Source organism: Erinaceus europaeus, chromosome 3 (genome assembly GCF_950295315.1).
Source record: "Erinaceus europaeus chromosome 3, mEriEur2.1, whole genome shotgun sequence".
NCBI lineage: Eukaryota > Metazoa > Chordata > Mammalia > Eulipotyphla > Erinaceidae > Erinaceus > Erinaceus europaeus.
In genome coordinates this window covers 5,611,454-5,626,757 of record NC_080164.1, presented here as the reverse complement: position 1 = coordinate 5,626,757, position 15,304 = coordinate 5,611,454, and the positions used below count along the sequence as shown (strand labels likewise).

Sequence of the window (15,304 nt, the reverse complement as noted above, 5' to 3'; positions counted from 1 at the left end):
AACAGAGGTTGAACCTGGGTCCTTGTGCAATTCTTTTTTTTTTTTCCAATATTTTATTTATTTATGAGAAAGATAGGAAGAGAGAGAGAGAGAACCAGACATCACTCTGGCACATGTGCTGCCGGGGATCAAACTCATGACCTCATGCTTGAGAGTCCCAAGCTTTATCACTGCGCCACCTCCCGGACCCCACCTTGTGCAATTCTAACGTGTGTGCTCAACCAGGTGCAACCCTCCACCCCAGCCCCATATATATATATTTTTTATTTTGTTTTGTTTTTATTAGTGATCTAATATGTATTTACAAAATTTTAAGGCAACATGGGTATAATTCTGCACCATTCCCACCCCCAGAGTTCTGTGTCCCCATCCCCGACAATGGAAACTGCAGTGGTTCTCCCAAGGTGACAGATATGGGTGGGAGGTGCAGGTCCCCTTCTGGGCCTTTCAAGTTCTCACCCCAACCTTGAAAATAGTAGAGTTGACTGTTATTTCTATAACTGTCTGTCTATATTTTTATATATTTGCCCTTTTTTTTTTCCTATGGTCCTGCCTTCTCTTCCTTTCTAAGTCACACCTATACTTATTGCTACTTCTGAGATTCCTTCCTTTTTTTTTTCTCTTCTCTCTGGGTCCTAATGGAATGGGGGTACAGAGCCCTGTGGTCATCTTCCCCTAATATTTACCACTCTGAGAGTATGCAAAAATATTTGTGGAGGGGGGGGTGTAGTGCACCAGGTTAAGTGCACATAGTACAAAGCCCAAGGATCCTGGTTCCGTCCCTGAGATCTTCACCTGCAAGGGGGTCGATTCATAAGCAGTGAAGCAGGTCTGCAGGTGTCTATCTTTCTCTCCCCCTCTCTACCTTCCCCTCCTCTCTCAACTTCTCTCTGTCCTATCCTATAGTAAATAGCAATAAAAAAATTGGAAAAAAAAATTTTTTTTAATTTTGGAGTGCAGAAGGTGGGAGTTCTGGCTTCTGTAATTGCTTCTCCACTGGACATGAATGTTTGCAGGTGGATCCACACCCCCAGCCTGCTTCTGTCTTTCCTTAGTGAGGCAGGACTCTGGGGAGGGGAGGTTCCAGGACACATGGGTGAGGTCATCTACCCAGGGAAGGCAGGATGGAATCATAGCAGTATCTAACTTGGTGGCCAGAAGGCAGTAAGGTATAAAGTGGGACAAAAATGTTTAATGAACAGGAGGTATAAATTAGGAATAGAGCAGGTGGGAATAGAGATTTCAGGGTGAAGAGAAGCTAGGAAGTCTGTTTGTATTTTTTTTCTTAATGGCACATCAAAACCAGCAGCAGGACTGACACACCTTCATGTCTCCCATTTAGAACAAAACCTTGCCCATAGAGAACACCACAGATTGCCTCAGCACGATGACAAGCGTGTGTAAAGTCATGCTGGAAACGCCGTAAGTAAACCCAAGGTGCATTTGCGGTCCAGAGATCACCTCCACGGGGCCTGGGTAGACTGTTCAGTGACAGCGGTGGTGAGAGCATTTGACATTGAGGTCATCACACTAACATGAGCATAGATGTGCTACCTGAGTTGATTTTGTAGAGAACTCTGGGTGAAAGGTGTGTGTGCCACCATTTTATACCTGAAGCAAGGCGACAGTTGGTCAGCTGGCTGTTAAAAGGTTGCTTAGCTCGCTAGAAGGCAGGGCTACAACTCTAGTGAAAGATGCAACAGAGACAGATATGGCTGATCACAGAGGATGGATGGATGGATGGATGGATGGATGGATGGATGGATGGATGGATGCATGCATGCAGATCCAATGGAGGATTGGGTCGTATGGTTGGGAGTGGTGACGTATGTCTATACATATCCACACATTGGAGAAAAGACTTGAACAGACCTTTAGAAGTAAGAATTGAAGGAGTGGTAAAAAATAAACAAGCTGATACTGGAGGTTTAGTATCTCTCTGTCTCTCTGTGTCTGTAGCTTCCTTGTACTTCAAAGAGTTGAGGTCATTAAAGAATGAACCTTCATGGGGCCTGGTTAAGTGCTCACATTACAGTGTGCAAGGACACAGGTTCAAGCCCCTGGTCCCCACCTGCAGGGGGACAGCTTCACAAGTGGTGAAGCCAGGCTAAAGGTGTCTCTCTGTCTCTCTCCCTCTCTATCCCCCTGCCCTTCTGAGTTTCACTCTGTTTGCAATAATAAATAAATAAATATTAAAAAAAAAACCTAGGGGGTCGGGTGGTGGCGCAGTGGGTTAAGCGCAGGTGGCGCAAAGCGCAGGGACCGGGGTAAGGATCCCGGTTCGAGCCCCCGGCTCCCCACCTGCAGGGGAGTCGCTTCACGGGCGGTGAAGCAGGTCTGCAGGTGTCTATCTTTCTCTCCCCTCTCTCTCTGTCTTCCCCTCCTCTCTCCATTTCTCTCTGTCCTATCCAACAACAAAGCAACGTCAACAATGGCAATAATAACAGCAACGAGGCTGCAACAACTAGGGCAACAAAAAGGGGAAAAATGGCCTCCAGGAGCGGTGGATTCATGGTGCAGGCACCGAGCCCAGCAATAACCCTGGAGGGAAAAAAAAAAAAAAAAAAAAAACCTTCAGGATCACAAGGCAATCAACACTGAGAGTCCAAGGCTGCATTTACACCTTTGTCTTGTCTATGTGTGTATATGTGTGTAGATATGAGGCCTGGCTTCTGCCTCTGATGAAGTTTCACCATGCCACCTGCCTTGCAGGTTATGTGAGATGACTGAGAGCATCTTACGAAACTTGACGGACGCTTCCGTTTTGTTGTTTGTTTTTACATTATTCTTATTTTCTTACCAGAGCCTTGCTCAGCTCTCGCTAATAATGGTGCTAGGGATTGAACCTGAGACCTCTGAGCCTCAGGCATAAAAGTCTTTTGCATAACCAGTATGCTATCTCCCTATTCCGCCTAATGAAATTTGATGTTCTGTTCAAATATGTGATATCACCGCTTTCAAACACTACACACAGATGAAAGTTCCTATCTACTCCAAGGCAGAAATAGAGATTGTCTTCATTGAGGGTCCAAGTCATAATAAAATAGGTGCTAAGAACACCTCAAGAATTGGCTCAAATTATCTGACTCATTAGGGAGCCTGTCAAGGTAAGTGCATAAGATGTAAGCTCCACAAATACTCTCTGGCCGATGAATGGTGTGTAATTTCTTCGGGGTATCATGGCTCATCTAATTCAATATGTAGCCTGTTTCTTAGCAAAGGGAAGTTACCATGACCAGAGACAGGATAGCTGTTCTGTGGAAATGAGCCTGATTCTTCTCCTCCATAATGAAGTCATTATTCTCTATAATCTTAGGCAGCCTGAGGGACCTGCTATAAAATATTCAAGATTGATGGGTGGGGGAGCAATCCCCCCCAGAGGGCGGGAGAGAAGGGAATTGACTGCTCTCTAATTTACGTGATTTTCACACTAAATTACTGGTTGGACAGATTAAAGGCGAGTTATCATCATGGGTTTCTCTAAGAGCATATTGACCTGGCTGTTGCGTGTCTGGGACTTGTCTCAGGAGAGGATTGGACGAGTGTGAAGTAGCCAGCTGTGGGGTCAGAAAATGCATGTTACATGTGTTCTCACCGGGAACTAACAGCAGGGCCGTCTCTCCTCTCTTCCAGGGAGTACAGGAGTAGGTTTACGAGTGAGGAGACACTCATGTTCTGCATGAGGGTCATGGTGGGCGTCATCATCCTCTATGACCACGTCCACCCCGTGGGAGCTTTCTGCAAGACTTCCAAGATTGATGTAAGAATGGTCAGGGGCGGGCAGGCCACTATTACGGAAAGGGCTACGCTTCTCCCCTTCTCACTCCTGTCCCTCAGTGAGAGTGACTGCTCCCAGGTACACTTGCTCCATCAAGGCAGCTGACCTCCTGGCAGCAAATCCACTCTTGTTGTCAACACAACATCCCTCCTGAGAAGCAGAGCAGGGACACAGCTGTACATCTCTGTAGCTTTTTGACTGACTGGCTGCCTGAGGGTTTTTTTGTTTTTTTTTTTCAGTTCACCCAGTGGTAAACTTTACACTTTGTAGAGTCTGTTAAGGTTACACAAACACAGTGTAATGTTAGCTGTAGCGACACCAAACCTTATGAAGTCTATGCCTGTGGGTTTTGTTGACAAAGATTTGTCCGTACATAAGTTGGCCTGTAACTCTAAGAAAGTTTTGGATGTACCACACTCAAAATGTAGCATTTTCTTTAGTTACGTAATAGTTATTCTCTCCCATGTCGGTCTGCTTGTCAGCCAGGACTTACAATACACTTGGCTTATAAATCCTTAGGGTGGGCCAGAGAGACAGCATAATGGTTCTGCAAAAGACTTTCATGCCTGCACCTCTGAGGTCCCAGGTTCAATCTCCAGCCCTGCCATAAGCCAGAGCTGAGCAGCACTCTGGTTTCTCTCTATCCTTCTCTTTGTATCTCTCTCTCTCTCTCTCTCATTACAAATAACTGAAATACTTAAATAAGTACACAAATCCTTTGGGTATCAGCATCAGCTGTGACAAAACAAGTTTTTACTTGTGAGCCTCTGAAACAGGCATCCGTTACATTGAGCTCTGAAAGGGCACTCCATAGGATGTAAGATCATTAGTTGGTTGTGTCTAAAAGCCTAGCAGGGGGAGAGAGTCACTCTGTCTAGTGATTCAGGGTGAGATGAGACCTTGAAAAATGGGCAGGACTTCAAGTGTCTTAAATGAACTGAGAGAAGGAGTCAGCGGTAGCACAGTGGGTTAAGGGCACATAGTGCGAAGTGCAAGGGTCAGCTAAAGGATCCCGGTTCGAGCCCCCCGACTCCCCACCTGTAGGAGGTTGCTTTGCAGTTGGTGAAGCAGGTCTGCAGATGTCTTTCTCTCCTCCTCTCTGTCTTCCTCACCTCTCTCCATTTCTCTCTGTCCTATCCAACAACAACAGCAGCTATGGCAACAATAACAACTACAATAAGCACAACAACAAGGACAACAAAATGGGAAAAATGGCCTCCAGGAGCAGTGGATTCATAGTGCAGGCACCAAGCCTCAGCAATAACCCCGGAGGCAAAAAAAAAAAAAAAATGAGCTGAGAGAAAGAAGGCGACTCCAGGTGGAGTAAATATATCACCAGCCAAAGCCACACAGATCAGGGGTGAAGCATCCTTTATAGACTAGACTTCACTGTTGGGAGCAGGAAAGACAGGCTGAAATGAGATGTGATTTCAGTGATTTCCCTAGAGCCACAGGGAATGATCTAAGAAGGTGTTACTCCTTAACCCTAATGCCTAGCCAAGACTTTACCCAAATTCTAGACCCCCATTTCCTCTGGACACATGAAACATACCAAGCCCTAGTCAAGTGGAATTTTTCACAAACATTCTCCCTCCTCCTGCGTTCTTGTCTCACTACCCTCCAACCTAGTCTCTAGTTTATAAACCTGGATTTCTCCTTTAATACCTAGGAATGGTCTTCATCCCTCTTGACTCTCTTATCAATCACCAGGTCCTATAGAGCGGTTTCCAAATGAGTCCTCTTGTCTCCAGATGCCGCTGGCATCTGCACAGTTCCATCCTTCTGATGTTTGTACACGTCAGTAATGTTTCTCGATTGCTTAACAATTGCCCAGGACCTCTAAGAAAAGCTCTAAAGTCTGAGGGTCAGGTGGTGGTACACCTAGTTAAACACACACATGTTACAGTGTGCAAGGACCTAGGTTCAAGCCCCCGGTCCCCAAATTCAGGGAGGGAAGCTCCACAAGCAGTGAAACAGGGCTTCAAGTGTCTGTCTCTCTCCCTCTCTGTCCCCCATCCCCTCTCAACTCCTCTCTATCCAAAATAATAAGTTAAAAAAAAATCCCCCAATTCCAGAAGTTACTTTGAAACCCATACTGGTTCTAGCCTTGAATACGCGTGACTGCATCTTGCTGTTCACACCCCACGTTTTAATCAACCTGGCATAGAGCCAGAAACTCCCAAAGACCAGACCAGCATTCTCCCAGCCAAGTGGAAGTTCCCATTCTTCCATAAGGATGCTTTACAAGAACACTTATCATACAATGACAATGAGCTACTTGTCTCTCATCTCCCACCAGACCATGAGTTTCTGATGCATGAGAGATGAAATCTGTTTCCCGGGACATGGACCAGTCCTTGGAAGCCAGTGGATCTGGGCTGGCGTGTCTGTGGAGGTGTTTATTGTAACCTCTTCCTAATCTGTAAGCGAAACATCTCTGGTTGGCCATGGCATTGCTTCTTGATGTGCCAATAAGTGACCATTACCCCCAGGAAGTCCTTAGGCAGTCTGCCAGGATACAGCAGGCCTTTAGAAGAAGACCTTCAACATACCAGTAATATTTTCACAGGGAATAACCACTAAGAGAGCCCCCCCTTTTTGACTTAATATTGATTTACAAAGCTAGAAGGTAGCCTTTCCCACCACCAGAGTTCTGTGACCTCATTCCCTCCACTGGAAACTGCAGTAGTTCTCGCAAGATCACAGATATGGCTTGACTATTGTATATATCTGGTCATCTTCCCCTTTCATTTCTCCCCCTGTGGGAGTAAAGACCAACATTCTTTATGGGATACAGAAGGTGGAAGGTCTGGCTTCTGTAAATGCTTTTTTGCTGGGCATGGGTGTAGGCAGTTCGATGCAGCCTGTTTATTTTTCTCTAGCAGGGTGGAGAAAGAGCCCCTGTATATACCAAACAAATATGAGTTTAAACTCAGTGATCATGTTCATTGCAAACTCTTCTTTTACCGCAGAAATATCCCAAAATATGTGCCATATAATTTTTATTTTCTGTAAAGGTTGTCATAGATTTCCCAAATTCTGAGTAAATTTATCTTGAAGCGTGCGTGCACGCGCGCGCGCGCGCGCGCACACACACACACACCCTAGAACGTTGCCTTGACTAATGCAGACACCAAACAAACAAGCATGGCTGATACCCCGGCTTCCTGCTTCTATGTAGCTCACTCGTACCAACCTTTGCTGGGTTGCATGTGGGTGATGCCACTTCACGTTTCTCTGACAAATGCCAAAGGACCGTTGGAAATACAAAGAGATGATGGACACTACTTCTACCTGGTGAAGGTAGTGAGGTGAGGTCAGAAGAGGCTTCGGGAGTCCAGCTGAACCCTGAAAGTATTATGAAAGGCTTGGGAGCCAAACAGGTGAAGAAGAATTGTGACAGAGGAATGACAGGACACCATCCGGTGTGGAACTCACTGAGCACTGATGAGAGGCCAGGCTTGCCTTGCCTCTGGAGTACAAGATAAGAATATCACAGCCTTAAATCCTTGTCTTCACATGCCAGACACAGGATGGGTTCAGGTGCAGTGGAATATGAAAAACCTTCTAAAAGCCCAAGGACCAACTCATAAGCTGAGGGAGTAGAAAGGTCTGTTGATCATTTCCAAGAAAAAATGAGATATTATAGGCAAATGTTACTAAGGGCAGAATTACTAGAATGTTAACAAAACATTGTGCTTTCTCTCACTAGATGAAAGGCTGCATAAAGGTGTTGAAAGAACAGGCCCCTGACAGTGTGGAGGGGCTGCTGAACGCCCTCAGGTGAGCCTCGCCCCCTCAAGAGACACCCCACCTTGGTGGAAACCTTTCAGAGTGATTGCAGGTGTAGATGCGGTTTGGAAAGCCAATGGTCAGAACCCAGGTGTGGCCTTTGTGTATCTTGACACATTCATTCTTCCTGTTACCCCATCGAGGCTAGCACTGCTTTTACCAGCTGATTTCTATGGGTGGAAGCCTCTGAGATTCAGAGAACTCAGATAACACGTGAGGGAACACACAGCAGACGGCCGAGCTAAGACCCAAATCTCGGGATCTGCATGGCCCCGCGGGTGACGGGCCTCAATAATCCTGACTGCCGTATTGCTTTGTGGTTAATTGGGGCTCATCCAAAGAAGCTGCCTGGGTCTTACTTCCTCGTTCTCTGTTGGATCTCCCTGAATTGCCCCTTTCCCCGCCACACACACACACACACACACACACACACACACACACACACACACACACACTACTTGGCTACCTCTTGAAAAGACTCCGCCACACACACACAAACACACACACACACACACACACACACTACTTGGCTACCTCTTGAAAACACTCCTGCCCTGGTTCTAAGCTAGACCAAATAAATTCGAGTTCCTGGGAGGTAAGGGGAGGGAGGAAAACATCCATTTTTGTACCCATTCCTTCGTTCTGTATTTATTCATTTATTTATTCCCTTTTGTTGTCCTTGCTGTTTTTTTTATTGTTGTAGTTATTATTGTTGTTGTTGGATAGGACAGAGAGAAGTGGGAGAGAGGAGGGGAAGATAGAGAAAGACAGACACCTGCAGACATGCTTCACCGCCTTTGAAGTGACTCCCCTGCAGGTGGGGAGCCAGGGGCTCGAACCAGGATCCTTACGCCGGTCCTTGCGCTTTGCGCCACATGCGCTTAACCCACTGCGCCACCGCCCGACTCCCCGTCCCTTTGTCCTGAAGCTCCAGCGTAACTCAGGTGCTGCTCCCAGAACTGAGAACCCTGCCTTCCTCCTGTCTGGATACCCAAGTCTCAGGCAGCAGTGCCTCTCACAGCTGGTCACACACAGCCCATGCTCAGTGCCCAAGTGCTTCTGTTTTCCCCACGGACACAGGTCCTCAGTCCACTTTCAGGAAGGGATTCTTCGGTTTTCACTGTGCCACATCTATAGGAACTGGTGGCATCATCCTGCTGTATAAATCCTCCCCGTAATGGATTGCAATCTGGAACATGTATGGCCCTTGCTGTCTTAGCCCCTGTCGACAGCCGTCGGTCACTTGATGGCTGTGTGTGCAGTGAACGTTTGGCAAGTCTAAGTGGAACGGGTCAGTAGCTGATTATGTAGACCAGTAATGCTTTGGACCTCCTCCCTCTCACGTCTCATTTAAGTGTCACAATTCAGAAAGGCAAAGCTAGTCTTGTCCTCCCCACCCCCAAGTGAAGAAACAGATCCAGGCGTGAAAGAGGTTGCGTGCTGACGCCGATGCTGTATGTGGCATTGCTAAGTCATCCGTCTGCAGAGACGGGTGTAACACATGTAGAAGAACTTTCATATATGGCAGGAAAACCAAGGTTTGGGCCACCTATGCCCATTTCACAGAAGGCTAATTTTCTAAGCAAGTGAGTAGATGTTAACTTCTGATTTTTAAAAAATTTTATTATTTTTAAAAAATATTTTATTGTCTTTATTTATTGGATAGAGATAGCCAGAAATCAAGAGGGAAGGTGGTGATAGAGAGGGAGAGAGACAGAGAGACACCGACAGCCCTGCTTCACCACTCACAAAGCTTTCCCCCTGCAGGTGGGGACCTGGGGTTCGAACCTGGGCCCTTGCACGTTGTAATACATGCGCTCAACCAGGTGTGCCACCATCTGGCCCCTATTTTCTTCTCCTCCTCCTCCTCCTCCTCCTCCTCCTCCTTCTTCTTCATTATTATATGGAATTCCAGCCTCCTCATTCAATCAAGCAAGAATTTGAGAGCAGGAGGCTATGCCAGATCACGAGTCCCGTGTGTGCTGGCTTGTGTACCTCAGGTTGGCACTGTGATAAGAGGGACAGGCACAGGCTATGAAGGTAGCCAGACCGGGGATCAAATCAGCAGCCACAAACTATTCACAAGTCACACACGGTCAAAACTGTGATCTGACATGACTCTTGGAACTCTGGGAATGTGGTTTCCACGTCTATAAAGTGGAGGTGGTCACAACTCCAGCAAAGAATGAGGTGGGGGGAAAAGGAGGCTTCCAGTGGTGCGCCTTTGAACATGACCCCTGCTTTGGTTGCAAGTTATTTCCTTCTCCAGCCATTTCATCAATTCTCTCTCCACCTTCTCCATGGGAGGATACAGCCTGCAGACACCATTTTTCCCCCCTCATTTCTGCCCCCTTGTGGCAGCCATGAAAATCAACATTATAAAGCGCAAGGACCAGCATAAGGATCCCGGCTCCCCACCTGCAGGGGAGTCGCCTCACAGGCGGTGGAGCAGGTCTGCAGGTGTCTGTCTTTCTCTCCCCCTCTCTGTCTTCCCCTCCTCTCTCCATTTCTCTCTGTCCTATCCAACAATGACGACATCAACGATGACTACAACAGTAAAACGGCAAGGGCAACAAAAGGGAGTAAATTAAAAAAAAATACAAAAGAAAAAGAAAATCAACATTATACCATGCAAAGAGAGAGCCACCAGAGCTTTCAGCTTTGAGCAGTATTGCTAGGCATGTCTCTGCTTTGGAATTTGTGGCACAGCAGGGATAATCTAAACCGATCAAGATTCCACGCTTAATCCCGTGAGGTCTGTCTCCTCGGGAAATGAGGTTGCTTATAGCTCATCTGTGTAATTATTTGATTAGGGAAAAGATCTACCTATTTAATAACATTCCTTTGGCAGGAACATTCAAATGGAAAATGTCTGAGAATGTTCAGTGCATGCAAGTGTGACTCACGGTCTGGGTTTGATTGATAAATATCCATTTTAGTTCTCTCACCAAAGGGTGGGTTGGCAAGCTACAATGACCATCATCCTGTCTCTCTGACTCCAGGTTCACTACGAAGCATTTGAATGACGAATCAACTTCCAAACAGATTCGAGCAATGCTCCAGTAGGGAGCGGTTCAAAGAAGAGGATCTGTGTACTGACCTCAGAAGATGTATATGTTTACATAATTTAATACAGATTGATGTTAATACTTGTGTATTTACATAACCGTTTCCTTCTTGTCACTGAACTGTATGGACCTTAATTTGTATCCTAACTGACTCAACCCAGCAGAGCAGAGATTGACTTGAGAGCCTTACCTTTGGATATCTAAAACACCCTCCCCCTTTCCAAAAGCACACTTTGCAGACTTTGATTTTTTTTTTTTTTTTTTTTTTGCTACTGGAGTCCCCTAACCACACCAGTAACCATCAGAAATTCCTAATCGTTTGTGGTAGTATTTTAATTCTAGATGTGTAACCTCTCTGGGATGTTTAGTTACAGAAACACAAAGCATTTGACTTCCTATGAAAACACAGCTATCAAATACACAGATGTTCTCCTGACACAGAGAGAGGAGTTCCTGGGAGAAGACTGCATTGCAGAGATAGACAGACGCACACCCAAGTGCTTTGGGTTCAAATTCCTCAGACTGCAAAAAAACACAGGGAGTCTTTTCCATGTTGAATTTACATAGGTATCATTTCTCAGCATATTTATTCCCCTATGACGCAATCTTTTGTCCCTGTAATATGCCCTTCTGGTTTTGCAAGAGGGGAATCCCCTGTGTTTGAACCGTGTTAGTGGGAGAGAAGTGAGATTAGATAGACATGCTAGCTGGGTTGATGGAGCTGGGGAGGGGACAGGTGTGGAAAAGAGGCTTTCAGACAATGGAGCAGCAGTCTGTCTGCCTCAGCCCTGTGTCTACAAGGGTGGGGAGGGGGAACTCTGACTTTGAAATTGTGAGTGGACTTGCTGACACTCAGAGTCCGGTCTTCTGTGGGCCATCACGTGGAAACAGGACACTGTTATTTACTAGAAACTGCAAGTATTTGGAGAGGAAATTAGCTACATCTTCCAGTTACTTGATATTTTAAAGGAAGCTTCTCTTTGATTGCACTACTGACTTGCTAAAGTGTGCAAAGTTTTGGTCTAAATTTAGTTCTGAATTTACAGTGGTCGTGGGAAGTTCTCCTAAGTGTACCCTCATCTGAAAATGGGCATTAAAACAGACATCCTCTAAGAACCCTAGAAGTCAATGAGCCGACCTAGTGACTACTCTCACAGTCTCCCCTAGGAAGCAGACTCTACTTGTGTTAATGACTAATGGCCTGACATGACTTTGAGGCATTCTGTCTGCAGGATGGAGCCCAGAATGGGAGACTGGGAATCCTCTTTTCTGATCTTCAGTGAAAAAACTTAGACAACGTGGCCTATGCATCTATGCGCATTCTGGCCTGTACAGGCACACGCCTGTTTCTGATAGAAGGAAAGAGTTCGCTGGTGAGTGATAATTCTAGTTGGGTCTGGTTGTATCAGGACTTGGTGTCATTCACAAGGAGTGAGCTGTCACATCCTTTTGCTCTCCAGATCTCCATAGCTGGCTGGGATTCCCTGAAATCCTCAAAAAAAAAAAAAAGGGGGGGGGGAGATGCTTTTCTTTTATCTTTAACAAAGAAATCCAGTTAAGTGACAAGAACAGATTCCCTGGACTTTATCTAAATGACAGGGAACGAGGAGAGGAAGGACCTTTTTCCTTAGAGTTTAGAGCTGAAAGCACAGCTGCTTGGATGGCATTCTCCTATCAGGACAGAAATGCACTCGGTGACTTGTAAGACCTTTCAGACCCAAGGACTGTAAAACCTGGTAGGGTTTCAGGAAAGGGGGAACACTGGGTGACTAACTCCATTCCACATAAAGCTGAAGGGACACCCTTCTACGGGCACCCTCCTGTTCTTCTCGGGCAACAACTTAAGATTACAAATAGGGGCTCTCACTCAGTGCTTATGGTCATTTAGTTCAGTTATCTTCTTCACCAGGGCAATGGGGATAAGTCCTGGGGGAAGGAGAGGATTTTCAGAGTAAGTACCTTTATTGTTTTTTCTCTGGAATTTCAATCCCATGGGACCAAACAGATGAGAGAGGCAGCCAGCCTGCCTCTATTTAGCCAGAACACAAGGTTTCAAGGCCAGGCCAATCCATGGACTCTTAAAAGATGCCCGAGCCCTGAACCGTTGCCTCTGATTCTCTGGAGGTCAAGGTTAGCTGATTGTCTGTGATCACTCACTGGTAAAGGACCGTGGGTTCACGCCAGAGCTGTTGTGGGAGACAAATTCTTTTAACAGACTGGGCATCAGAAGTCTGGTTTAAACCAGAGTGTGTGTGTGTGCGCGCGCGTGTGCGTGTGTGTGTGTGTGTTGCATGCACATGTGTCCAAGACTCTTGGGTGCTTTAGGGGGAAGTGCTAGCAACTGTATCCGGGTCAATGTTAACTCTATTTCCTATGTGATGTCTCCTAGGCTTCAAATAAAGTGTCTTCCATTGCTCATTTATTTATTAGGGGGCAAATCACACTGCTTAGATGCACTGGACTTTAGCGTTGTAACTGCATTCTCAGCACTGTCTCCTGCGCTGCTGGGAATCACTAGTATAAATCAGTGGCAATGAATGTTTTGCACTGTAGTAACCCTTCTGGGCTGGAGTCTTCAGCAGCAGCCAGAAAAGAAAGTCTTGGATGTTATGTTTTTAGTTATCTGTTAATACCCTGCACCATCAACACTTTATCCTAATCATCACCATTCTATAAAGATACTAATGATAATTTGAGGTGTTTAGTTTTTAAATTTTTTGGTATCACCACATTCAAGTAAAAATAATTTCATGACTCTTCAAAAGTGGAAGACTTAATGTTAGGGTCTAGTTGTGCAGTAGAATTCAGAGACCTCATTTAATCTTGTAGCCTGCACAGCTATGAAGATTTCCAATTGGTAATAATAATATTTAAAAAATTCCTCTGGAATCCACTTTCCCTCCATTTCTAAAGGCTACTGCAAATCCAATACTGTTTTAAAGTTGTCACACATTGTTTGCTGAAGTCATTTTTTTTTTTTTTTTTGCTTGCTTTGCCTCCTTTTGTACAGAAGTTTTGAGTGTGAAATGAAAATTAAAGTTTGGTACATATATTTAAAGATACATGTCTCTTGTTTAATGTTCAAGGCTGAGCCATTGGTAAGCACATGGACAAGTGCTTGCTGAGGGGCGATATTTGCTTACTTTCTACTTTGGGAATCAGAAATCAGTCTCTACGCCCTCACCTTTGTAAACCCACAATGACCCTGGGTCCATGCTCCCAAAGGGATAGAGAATGGGAAAGCTATCGGGGGAGGGGGTGGGATATGGAGATTGGGCGGTGGGAATTGTGTGGAGTTGTACCCCTCCTACCCTATGGTTTTGTTGATTAATCCTTTCTTTAATAAAAAAAAAAAAAAAATCACTCCCTTTTTTAGATACAACGTGAAATACAATGCACTATTCCTGGTGCTTGTTCTATTGTATTCATTTCAGCAAATACACTGTTATTAAACAAAGCCATAAAATTCAAACATGGTTGACATCTACAGAACCTGAGACCTATTTGTCCAGTGATGCAGAGAAACCCTCCTAAATAATCCTGTATTCTATCACTTGAGTGCAGTGCCACTATGTGAATTTGACAAAATTAACAAATTCCAGACTAATACACTTTCCCAGGCAAGCTGCTCTCCAGAACACCTCTTTTAGTTGTTGAAGGTGAAGCCGCTTTGGAATACCACTTTTAAGCCCGAAACCTTCTAAGTTAGTCCGCTAAGACCTACATCTGTAAAATGTCAGTGTCCCCAAGAGAAACATTTCACAAGGTCCTATACAAGAGTCAAATGTTTCCACAATATTTGGGACTATTTGGAAGTCAAAGGGAATTGAATAGGAGGGAGAGAGAGAAAAAAAAGAGAGAGAGAGAGAGGGTTTAGGCAAATGGGCTTATAGACATTATAAAGGGAGAAAGAAGGAAGTGAGCAGAGGGGGAGAAAGGAAATGAGAACAATTAGCCTGTCCCTAATTAAATGTAACAGGAGACAGCTCACCCAGTAAGGTGCACATATGGCCTCATGCAAGGCCCTAGGTTTGAACCCTGGAATGGCATGGAGACACCACGGTAGTGGCAGAGACCCCCGTGCATGGTGGAACAGTGCTGTGATGTCATTGCCTCTCTCTGTGTCTCTGTGTTTCTATTCAGAATAGAAAGAGTGAAAACGTGGGTTCTGTCACAGCGACACAAACAGTAGGAGCAGAGTATTTGTGTGAGTGGCAACTAGTTACAGGGCCAGCAGGTGGCACACCTGGTTGAACATACGTTACAATGCACAAGGATCTGGGTTCAAGCCCCCGATCCTCACCTGCAGGGGGAAAGCTTCACCCCCTTCACTCTCAAGTTCAGTCCTTTCTATTCAGTAAGTAAATAAAGATAATAGCAAAAAAAAAAACTGCAAAACTTTAAAAATGGTTAAAGGAACTGAATACCTTTAATACAGAAAATCAATGCTGATGCTTGCTTAGAGTTCTTTTGGAAGGAGGGAGAAGAATTCAGCCATTCGCACCCATGAAACTTGACAAATACTGACAGTATGTATTCATATATCTATCTTTTTTTTTAATTTATAAAATGGGTATTGACAAAACCATAGGATAATAGGGGTACAACTAACTCTACACAGTTCCCACCACCAAAACTCCGTATCCCATCCCCTCCCCTGATAGCT

General features: G+C 45.2%; 1 protein-coding gene across 2 annotated transcripts in view; it reads left to right on the top strand.

The window, feature by feature from the left end:
• CYRIA (CYFIP related Rac1 interactor A) overlaps positions 1-13,698 on the top strand; it is a 40,438-nt gene extending 26,740 nt beyond the window's left edge. For both annotated transcript variants that reach the window (XM_060186581.1, XM_060186582.1), the window contains 4 exons: positions 1,343-1,422; positions 3,634-3,760; positions 7,491-7,561; positions 10,573-13,698. In XM_060186581.1, coding sequence (XP_060042564.1) covers positions 1,343-1,422; positions 3,634-3,760; positions 7,491-7,561; positions 10,573-10,636 — 342 coding nt within the window. In that variant the 3' untranslated portion in view covers positions 10,637-13,698. The remainder of the gene's footprint in view (positions 1-1,342; positions 1,423-3,633; positions 3,761-7,490; positions 7,562-10,572) is intronic.
• Positions 13,699-15,304: the final 1,606 nt, after the last annotated feature.